Genomic DNA, 11,298 nt, shown 5'->3' with positions numbered 1-11,298 from the left:
ATGGAATTGCAACTCAATGTCCATCTTGATTATTTATTCGTTTATTTTTGAAGGAAAAGGCTCGCTGCATCCACAGCCAATACTTTTCCCCATACTTCACAAGCAAATAACGAAAATACCACCATGCGTAAAATTTCGCGTATCACTTCCAATCCTTTATTGACACGTCATTGTTCTCCTACGACCTGCGTGCGTCCAGTCCCAACATAGCTTGCTTGCTTGTTTTCATTATTAAAGTCCGGGTTTAAGTAAAAAAAACCGTTGTTGATTGAGTTATTGGTTAGTTGGTTTCATTCAATGTTAAATGATTGTTGTAGCATGAATTAACTTATCTCATTGGTTAAGAAATTATTGTTGTTCCTAGATGTTATAAGTTCAAGCACTAGCGGCATCAAGGTGATTGAGCATTTATTATCAAATGGTGAGTATTTAGAATAAATATTACTTTATAATTACATTAGCTTTAGTATAAAAAATACCTTTTATTTAGCCATATTAATAAAAAAATTATTAAAGTTAGGGTAAAATATATTACATATAATTAAACTATGTTCAACTAATAGATTCGATCACTGAACTTTTAAAAGTTATAAAATAATTATTACATTTATCAAATTATTACAAAAAAAATTAGATAAAAGAGTACGCGAAGTTCCTATACTAAAAAAACTAATGTGGCACGTATTTTTTTCTCAATGTGGTCATCCAACTCAAAAAAAAACCCAATGTGGCTCTTTGACCAACAATTATGTTAATTTTTACTGACGTGGATGCTTTCTCAAATCTATAATGAAGTGAATATTGTTTGTGGCTGTTGGTAGGGACGGAAATAATCAATTTCTGATTGCATGGGCAGTTGTTGAAGGGGAGGGAAAAGGATCATGGAGATGGTTCTTGTAGAAACTTATGATTGAGTTAGAGCATCCTAATAGCAAAAAACTTACAATAATATAGGTCAATGACGAAAAATGTTTATCAAAGTTGATCAAAGGGCAACATTAAATTTTTTTTTAGTTGAAGGACTACAATGAAAGAAAAATAATACAAGAATTATATTGATTTTTTAAAAAAGTACAAAGACTTCACCAAATAATTATTAAATTTATCAAACTTTATGTTTATTATAACATTGTAGTAATTATTTTATTATAGTTGCATAAATTTTATTATTATTTTATAACTTCCAAAAAATTAGTAATCAAAACAATTCGTTTTTTTTATAATTGTTTGTTGTTCTTTGAAACTAGTACATCCTTAAGGCTTTTTAATTCCACTGTTTCAACCTTAGTTCCTAACCCCAATGCATCCATTGCTTTTCAACCTATTTCGTGCTGTTCTATCATTTATAAATGCGTGACAAATATCCTTGGAAATATGCTAAAAATCTACTTGTCATGTATTATATACCAGAACTATTTTTTTTAAGTTTTCGATTTACACAAAAATTTTAATAGGAACCATAATTTACAATAATTTAGATTTAAGTAAACATACTTTTTGACAAGTTAAACAACTAATAGAATGATAAAAGATGAATCGAGTTTTCTCCGATTCCGAATTCGATCTCCAGACAACTTGTTTCCCCTAAGTTTGTTTTTAGGATCAGCGCCAGTATTGAGCCCACCGATGAATAGTCTCAACCATTTGAGGAAACAAAGCACTAACACTCTCATTGATAAGATCCTGGAAGAAATGTATGCAGGCCTCATCGTCTAAGTCCAACCGGAACTTCTCTTGGAGCTATACCACCAACAGAATTCGTCGAAAAGGGTGAAAACAATAAACAAATAAATAAGAACAGATGATCATCAGATTTAGAACATAAAGAAACCCACCTTGAGGATGCCTTTTTCAGGATCAGATGCTATGTCAGGAATGTTGGAACCGGCCATGAGATGGAAAAGATTCAAAATAAGGTTACTGGATTTACGGAGAATGTTGTATGCTTCGCAACAATAGGATTTGAACCTCGTATAGTATTGGCTGCAAAATGAGGGGGGGAAATACCATTTATGCACCTCGATGCCGCAGCAAATCATTTAAATTTCCTTGGTCATGAACATATATGTGTAAGCATAATGTAAAAGAGCTGAATCAGAGCAAGAGATGCAAAAAGGGAAAGAAAATGGGAAAGGAGGAATAAATTACCTCTCTGCTCCACCCATAGCTTCAACCATTTCTTTGCAAAGTTTCATTGGTGGCGGAAATGGCTTAGGATCCCGGCCAAGAATAAAACCAAAATCAACGTGGAAAAGGCGTCCATCATCTCTTAGCAGAAGATTGTCAAGATGTCTGCAACCCGTAAAGAATCATCTTCAGAAATTGCAAATTAAATAAGGAAAATCCAAGGCTAATATTAGATGTCAACCTGCAAATTTATTGGCAAAAAGAAAAAAGCAATGTGCATAGGAACTATTTGAATATTATAGATAAATAAAAGTTCACCTGTCTCCAATTCCCAGTATATATGTGATAACAGAGTAGCCAGCACAACTTTTTATAAAGGTTTCGAGACAAGTGGCTGTAATCCCGAATGGTCCATGTTCATCAGGATGAAATTTCTGTAGATAGCTTATAATGCTACGATGATCTGAAAGAATCTGCACAAGGAAAGAAATACATCCAAAATGTCCTTAGCAACATCTCTATTAACACTATGACCAAAAAAACATCAACCTCGAGTATTAATAGTTCACAAAGGCTGTGTCACGGTCCTAAAAGGGAACTTGAAACCCTACATTGACTGCGGACTATAGTTGGACTGGGTAGACACTCACACTAGTTGGAGTATTTATAGAGTATGCATGTGTAGGAAAAAAACACAAAGCTTTGCAGCTAAACATGTGGGGGGGTGGAAAAAAAAGTGAATGTTATTCATTGCTACTGTACTTTCCTCATTGAAGAAGCGTCATTTAGGGAGAGTATAATACCTGTGCCAAAGAACGGGATGGTATGAATTCCAGCATGCCCTCATCTTGTCCAGTAGCCAGTACCTTATATGGAGTTAAATGCAGATCCAGATTTTCCAACTTCAGTAATCTATCCATAAGTGACACCATTTGAACCACCTACAGGAGCCATACACCAGCTACATTAACCACATGAAGGATTGTCTACACATTTTCTGATCTTTGTCAATTACCAATTGATCTTGCCGAATATCATCACCCTTCTTAAATATGACCATGCATTGTCCATCATTGGCTGTTCGAAAAGTTAGTCGCAAAGGATGTAATGCACTTTTGAATATTGATGATTCTGAAGGCACAATTCCAGTGATAAGGACACTTGGAGCCAAGGGTGACCGAATTGGCTGAAACAATATTAAAATATAGTTATGGTAGCTCTGTCAATCCAAGTAGACACTTGTTCATAGGAGCCTTGGATAGTTATAGCACGAAAATTCATGTCAAAGAAATACCTCATCAAAATAAGTAAGTTCACTAAGAAGACCGGAAAGGAGCTGTCTAAGCTTTTCAATCTTCTTTTGTGTATTGCCACGCACATTCCTCACATCTCTCATTATAGAACACAACTGGGCTGTCAGTTCCGTCTGACGCACCAAGCTCTGCCACTTTTTAAAACCATCTTCTTCTCCATTTACACCAGCTGTCAACTGTGAGAACATGATGGTAAATGTTACTGTAATTTGCAATGAGACAAACTATTTATAATGATTGTACAGACTATTTCTATTCCTAAACAGAAAAGTAGATGGTGATATGCAGTCATGGAAAATTGGAGCTCATACCTTCATCATATTTTCTTCTAGGAACTCATAGGTAGAATAAAATCGTTTTGCATAAGCAGGATCATGAAGTTCCACAGCAACATACCACCGTAGAAAACTAGCCAATTCAATATTTCGTAAAGCTGTAAAAGTTCAAGAATACTTTCAGATGCTACCAACTGATTAAGGGTATTATTGAATTTTTTTATAAAAAGATAAATTCCACTTTAATTATTTCAACCAAAAGTTTTAATTTACTGAATAAAATGGTACATGGACCTTATAATCTCAAGAGCCAAGAAAATAAAATAGAGTAACTTTTATGAATCACTCTAACCAAAAATATTCAGCTAAGAAGAAGAGGGTAAATCAAAATGTTTATCTCCAATCTTTTATACCAGATTCCCCAAAAATAGAAGGACAAAACACAATATATTTCCTTTGGAGAGAAAGTATCGGGCTACAGAATGAAAGGAGAGCAAAAGAAGGTTTAAGTGTGAGAGAGAGAGAGAGAAAGAGAGAGAGCATTCAGCTGTAGGGTTTTGAAAGAAAAGAAAGCTCTGCCAAAGACAATTATTGAGAATTTAGAGAGAGAGAGATAGGTAAGCCTTGAAATTTGTTAAAAGCATAAGGAAAAGAAATAGCAATTTCTTTTTCTTTTTCTTTTTTAAAAAGGAAAAAAGTGTCAATAATTGTACTGCAAAAAAGCATCATATTTTGTGTTCATACACAAACAGTACATTCGCAAAAGCATAATCCAACATACAGCGTTGCACAAGGAATTGAGAAAGCCGAGATTTATCAGTGCGTTCAAATCGAAGTGCCTGAACTAGTTGAAGCAAATAACATTGAAGCTCCTCATCATCTGCTCTTTCAAGAACACTAACAGCATATGCACGAACCTGTTAAGAATGCTCAATACTTGGACAATCAATATTTCAGAACAAAGATGTTATAGATTATCCAATTCGATCTACACTGTAGACAAAATGCCGTAAGAATAATGGAGTGAGATATTATATATTTTCTAATTCAACCTACACTTTAGACAAATGCTAAAGGATACTTCAGCTAGACTCTTTCCGGATCAGCCAAGAATGAAATAACAGATTTTGGTACAAGCAGCAGATGGTGCAAATTTCATTGTGCCCCAACATCAAATGTAACTGACATAAACTAGACACTGTATGGGCATGCACTAAGTTTTGTGACATTAGGATGCTACACAAAAAAGACATTCTAGTAAGAGAGCAGCAGCTTTATAATGTGTAAAGAGAAAAGCGTATAGGGGAAAGGAAGTAGAATGTGGAGAAAGGTCAAAATCACTTGAAATATTTAAAAGGAAATTAAGTTGGCAAAAAACCAACTCTGGAGCATTATAATGTTAATAAAGTAGTAAAAAACCAACCTAAGATCTAAGGGCATCTTACACAGTAACATATTCTAACAGAAGTTCCAAAAGATATCCCCACAAAAACATTCTAATCTTACCACATACCTCTTCACTTTCAAAAAGTGGAGATAGAAGCTCCAACGCATCACAGACGTCAATCATCTCCCACTTGCCCATAAGTTCTATTGCCTGCTTTGCTTCCTGCAGACAAATGAACCTAACTCAAAGTATAATCATTTTTGTTTAAATAGAATAGTGTCTATCTATTTTTGGTTCAGCATCTATATTAAACGAACAAACAGTAGGTAGATAAAGGCGTCAAAGCCACAAAAGGTTATCACTCAGACCTGCAAATCTGAGCTTAATGTGCATTAATGCCTACCAATTACAGAAAAAAGATCCTTTTAGGAATTATCATATCACACAGAACAAGTTTCCTTCTTCTGAAGTCCTTCCCTAACATCTTTCTATAATTTGAAAATATTATATGGTTTATCTAATAAAAAAAAGATTTCTTAAAATATGGACATAAAGAATGGAGACTCTAAGACACTCCATAGATACTCCAGTATTAAATAAAAGGCGATAAAACGGATCAAAAACAGAATTCATATAATATGAAAATATTCAAGGTAGACTCTATGGCGCCACATATTTGGATGAGATAACATAATCGAATTAGAAGATGCTGCAAAGATGAATTAGAAGAAACTGAAAGTTTAAGACGAGAGATACAAAAATAATCAAGGAGCAGTTTTCCATGCATTAGACCAGAAACTGGAATACACAAGAAAGCAAGAACAAAAGGTAAATGCAAACCTGAACATCACTCCATTCAACACATCGAAGAAATTTTGTGAGGGCCCTCTTCTCAGACATCAATGAGAAGCGAAATTTCCAAAGGAGCTGCCTCTCATCTCCACTCAAAGCTCTTGTAGGTGGATATTTCAAAATTCTTTGTATTATCCTTACAATTAAAGACAAAAACGCAATTCAGTTGAATAAAATCTTAGAAGAACACATATCGTAAGAATGACAAAACCAGCAATGACAATTGTAATAGAGCTGTTGACCCCACATGCCCACCAAACTTCAGCAAACACTTGCCACAAAACTATAAATTTCAATGCAGAATCAGACAAATTGATGTAACATTCTATCTCAATGATAGTATGCATGCTAGAAAGAAACAACCAGCCTAACTGAAAATTTTGGATGATAGGAGAAGCTTCAAGATGTTTTTAAACTTACTTTCTTTCATTAGAGCTTGGCTTGAGGTCCCTGTCAATGATTCCACGAGTTAAACTCCTTGCAAGCTTCAATTGCTTGTGCTCAGAAGGGTTTATCTTTCCTACTTCAGGGTCCCACACAATGACCAGTTCATTTGATGAAGCTATTGGAGATGGTAACAAGAAATTGGCCCCTGATTCCTGCAAAACAAAATAAAGTTAGGACTATTCTTATAGGAAGATATAAAATTACAGAAAGGTTAATACAGTTTCCTTTATATTATGGTTGAATAGATGAAATTGAGAGCCTGCTATATAAATAAAATGCACAAACAAATAAATGGACAGACTACGCACAAATTAGTTAAGATTCAACATGCCTATACATTTGAAAGGATATAAGAAGATAAATTTCAAATTCTTAAATGCCTAAGGTATTTCAGATTCACTACAAAGGTCAGTAGAAAATAAGTTATACGATGATCATAGATCAGGATCATACCTGAAAAACAACTCGATGTTCGAAACTACAGAAGTCAACAACTAAATATAAATGAGAGCTTCCATTTTTCAGGCTTTCCCTTTCTTTGATTTTTTCCATAGCCTTGAATGTGAGTCGATCTAGCCAATCAACAGGTTGAATCTGTCCTCTTTCATACTTATTTGCAAGCTTTTCTAGATGCTCCAACTCTCCACGCTCATGCCTGGGAACCTATATTGAGATATATTATCATATACATTAAAAAGTGTAACTATATAACCAAATACTTAATCAGAAACATTATGCATCAGCAACCAGAACCTTTCCAGGAGTACTTGTTGGATACGATCCATCTGCTTGCTTTCCTAACCACAGCCTAAGCTTCTGCTTCCCTGTTTTGAGTTGCATTTTGTTATTGAACAGAAGAATCGTAGCTCCGCCAATTAATCCATCATCTTTTCCGCATGAAACGTCCCAAACCTCAAGATTCCAAGAGTTTGGCAATAAGTAAAAGGCCAAACCAGGGAATGCCGAAATATTATTTTTAAAGAAGATGGAGGGAAACAAAGGTTATTATAAAAAGCATAATAACATCAGTTTCAGAAATTCTCATAAAAAAAAGCTAAAATCTCCATGCAAGTAATAATCTAAATCTATAAGTTCAAATCTTGAGCACTGATAAAACAGTTGAGTTAGGTAATCTGTACTAAAAATACCAAAGGAAATCTAACACCTAGCATAGCACATATCCATGTAACACCTCAGGGGCATTTCAACTCAATCCCAAGATTAAATACCTCATCTCTAAAAGCTAACTTTTTGCAGGTTGTGTTTAGACTATGATATGTTGGTGACCAATAATTTAAAAGCTTTGAGAAAATCTAAATCTATAATTCTCAGAACATAAAAAACACCTGAACAAAAAGAGACACAAGGTTTTTCCCCGCATGCCGAGAAAGAATCAAAGGAGGAAGTTGGGATAGAATGTGTTAAGAGTATAAAAATAATATTCCCTGGCTCCATTTGTTCACACTGGTGACTCATTTTACCAGCCCACAAAAACAGAATTCAACTTGAAAGCATCCGATCAATGCAATGGGAAAGCAAGCAATAACTTTTTTCCTACTAACCGTCAAAGCAAGTTGTGAGTGTGCAGTTAAGTCTCGATATTTTGTACTCAATGTTATCAGTTCATTCCAGCAATACAAGGGTCCGGCAGACTCCAACCTGGTATCAAAACGGGATATCAATTCCCTGTCTCTTCAAACACATAGTTGAATAAAGGGAATTTTTGGTTTTCCATAAAAAGAAAAATGAAAAACCTTGTTTTTGTTGGAAGACCAAACGGAGCACCATCAATGTACAATGCACACTCCACATAGAGCTCTGCTTGCCTCTCCTCTGTAATGGAATCAATTCCTGTAAGGCAATAAACAATTATACCAATCCTCTAGAAAAATAAAAATTTCACTACGCTGCAACATAGAACTTCCAAATTTGTTCTACGAACTATAATAGTGAAATTATCTTCAAAATTTCCAGTACAAATCGGGTAGAAAAATGACTTAGAAATTGACAATTTTTTTCCTTCTTTTAAAAAAGATTCAAATTCGCCATATTAACTGAATTTGGAGTCAAACCTGAATTGGGAGAACTCGTGGAAGGCAAAGTCCCTTCCAATCTGTCGACGCGAAAAGTGACAGGAAGATTGATGTCACAAGACAAGAAGAATCGAAATTCGTTGCTGCTCATTGTATCTTTTTCTAGGGTTTTGATTAGCCCTGAATTTTCGGATTTAGAAACCAGTAAAGTATGAAAACTAATGGAATTTTTAAAAGAAGAAGTCTTATTTTAGATATATATCCATATATATCTCCCTGTAAGTCTAAGCTTCCAGCCAAAACTTCAAAGAAAGAATGAAAAGAGATTGAGTTCGCGTAGAAGACGACCCAACTGAAACTCAAACTGAAAATGGAAATGGATTTTCTATTTATTATTTTATTTTTAATTAATAAAAAACAACAATTATTATTGGGTCTTAATTAAAGGAAATGGGTCCAATGAGGACTCGGCCCAGAAACAAAACCAGACCCGTTGAATAAATGTATTAAGTTACTAAATTAAAATTGTTCAAAATATAACTCTTAACCTTTCAATATTAAAGCTCCACCTCTGGCATCTATGATATTTGAATTCGGGTCCTCAAGAATAACAATAATTCATTTATCACGAAGTCCACTTGAATCGTGTAGTTTTTAATGATATATTTTTTTATTAATCTAAGAGTGGTTACAATATAATATATGTTCGAAAGACTCTCAATTCATTTGAGAATATCGCAAACATAATACCTTTAGAGATAACAATAATTCCTTTAAACATTGAGGTAGTTTAGTTCTTATAATCTTAAATAATATATTAAAATAATAGGTAAAACAAGTAAATTATCTTCTCTATTATAAAATATTTTTTATCGATTATAAAAATTTAAATGATTAATTGATTATTTCATTATTCTGAATTGATTATAAGATAATATTTGTTCATAATTATATCACCGAGGTGATTTGATGAGTTTAAATTAATTAAACTATAAGTTATATAGAAGGATTAACCTGAAGAAAAATATTCATTGCAGTCTAATTTCATAAAAGGTATTTGTACATCACTGAACATAGGCATTACAATTATCTACTGATACAAACATCCCCGTACACATCTTTCCTTCTCATTGCAAGCTAGACGAAGGGTGTGTGACCATTCAATTTTCTCCAACACTTTAATGGCGTTTAGGGTTCTTCCTTCCTCCTCGCTTTCTCACTTAGGGGTGAAAGCCTGCAACGAGAAAACAACGCTTAATCTAAATCCAACTAAACAATCAAATAGATCCAAGTGGAGCATCACCGGCCTGAACTTACAGCAAAAATGGTGGCATGACCGGGATCGGCGAGGTGAGCAAATAAGTTGTCGATGGGGCCCGTGCCGGTGTAGATATGTTGGAACCAAGCGCCCATCACGGCCAACATAGCCAACCTACCGTTCTTGATCTCTTTGGTCCTCAACTCCTTGATCTTCTCGGGCGAACCACTTCCCCACCCAAGAGGATCGAACCACAAGCCACCGGGGTACCCGACGTCGGTCCCGGTGAGTTTGTTGTTGGGGAAGATGGGGTCGGTGTTTACGCACCCTGGTTTGAGGATGTCGGCCCATCTTCTCCCTTCGGCCCAGCCGATGAAAATAAGCTCGACGATGAAGAGAGTCGTGGTGTCGGTGAAGTATTCCTCGGTGCCTGCCGAGTACCATGAAGGAGTGTTTAGGATCCCGATCTTCGTCAAGAACTCTGGGATGAAAATGCCTGCAGCTCCCAACATTGCCCACCTGCAATGCACAAGCTCCGCCTGTACGTTCCATCTCAATGTCTCGGGGTCCGATCCTGTTAGAGAAAAAAATATAATTACGACATGAATTCAAATAATTACGTTTACTGAGTGTACGTGAGTCGATTAAGATCATACCGAGGCCTAGAGGATCGAAGCCGAAGTCACCCGGAAGACTGCAACAGAAGGGTACAAATGAAACGTTAAAAGAATTGTCGCTACAAGAATGAGTACATATAGGGCACTGAAAGTGCATGTAGGGCATAAAGCGGTGGTCTTAAGTGACCGAACCTCCCATCCAGCCACGGAGGAGGAACGCTGCCGGGGAACCAAAGGGGTCTGTCGGGCTCAACGGCAGCGCACACCGGAACCGTTGACGCGGCGGCGCGTTTTGCGTACTTTCTCACTGATCTAACCTTCTTTCCAGTAAGAAAAGACGCCTTCGTTGTTCCCACTACTGATCCAGTCTTCTGGGAACTGAAACATGTTCACAACAACAATCAAAACACAAAAAAGGATCAACAGAATCCACAACAACAAATAACATGAAAAAACTTGTAAACCATCATCGTTGTAATGACAGTTGAAGTTAGGGTTTGATTTTAACTTGCCTGCAGGGGGGTGAGATGGCAGCAGCAGCAGCAATAGCCGAGGAAGCATAAACGGAGGCCATTCTTGGTTGGAGGGTCAAATTTCTCGTTTAGGGGTGAGATATGTTAATGTATGAAGGGGCTTATCTTAAAGGATAAGGGGAGTAGATATGGAAGCAGCTTGTGGGTTGCCATGTGTCAAGCAGAATCTGATACCAAGGCCTTAGTGGATGCTTGTGCTTATTCGGATTAAATCTCCAGTTGATGGTTCACTTTGCATTTTTGTGTGGCTCGTGCATGAGAATCCAAAAAAAAAAAATCAATGGCAATGCACGGCATTGGCTGGCTATAGGATGCACATGGACCGGATCGGATCGGATTTTTGACATACTTAAACTCGATTTAAGTGATTTACTATCACCCCATTCACCTAATATAAATTTAAAAAGATTTAATTCGATTAAAAGTTCAATTCAAATTTTGGAGTAAAAATTTACA

At 35.8% G+C, this 11,298-nt stretch overlaps 2 protein-coding genes across 2 annotated transcripts; both read right to left on the bottom strand.

The window, feature by feature from the left end:
• Positions 1–1,453: 1,453 nt before the first annotated feature.
• On the bottom strand, positions 1,454–8,585 carry LOC120211571 (phosphatidylinositol 3-kinase, root isoform). Its single transcript, XM_039210080.1, has 17 exons — positions 8,474–8,585; positions 8,156–8,252; positions 7,964–8,060; positions 7,155–7,313; positions 6,855–7,064; positions 6,375–6,553; positions 5,943–6,090; positions 5,229–5,324; positions 4,497–4,632; positions 3,752–3,873; positions 3,422–3,616; positions 3,143–3,313; positions 2,931–3,068; positions 2,446–2,600; positions 2,149–2,292; positions 1,836–1,983; positions 1,454–1,740 (listed from the first exon to the last, which is right to left on the bottom strand). The coding sequence occupies exons 1-17, from the start codon at positions 8,583–8,585 to the stop codon at positions 1,603–1,605; spliced, it is 2,445 nt and encodes an 814-aa protein (XP_039066011.1). The 3' UTR covers positions 1,454–1,602.
• Positions 8,586–9,445: 860 nt separating this feature from the next.
• LOC120211570 (chlorophyll a-b binding protein 7, chloroplastic-like) lies at positions 9,446–10,922 on the bottom strand. Its single transcript, XM_039210079.1, has 5 exons — positions 10,822–10,922; positions 10,502–10,687; positions 10,349–10,386; positions 9,752–10,266; positions 9,446–9,668 (listed from the first exon to the last, which is right to left on the bottom strand). The coding sequence occupies exons 1-5, from the start codon at positions 10,881–10,883 to the stop codon at positions 9,651–9,653; spliced, it is 819 nt and encodes a 272-aa protein (XP_039066010.1). The 5' UTR covers positions 10,884–10,922; the 3' UTR covers positions 9,446–9,650.
• Between the last annotated feature and the right edge of the window lie 376 nt (positions 10,923–11,298).

Source organism: Hibiscus syriacus, unplaced genomic scaffold (genome assembly GCF_006381635.1).
Source record: "Hibiscus syriacus cultivar Baekdansim isolate YM2019G1 unplaced genomic scaffold, ASM638163v2 tig00109972_pilon, whole genome shotgun sequence".
Lineage (NCBI taxonomy): Eukaryota > Viridiplantae > Streptophyta > Magnoliopsida > Malvales > Malvaceae > Hibiscus > Hibiscus syriacus.
This window is presented reverse-complemented; position numbering and strand designations above follow the sequence as displayed.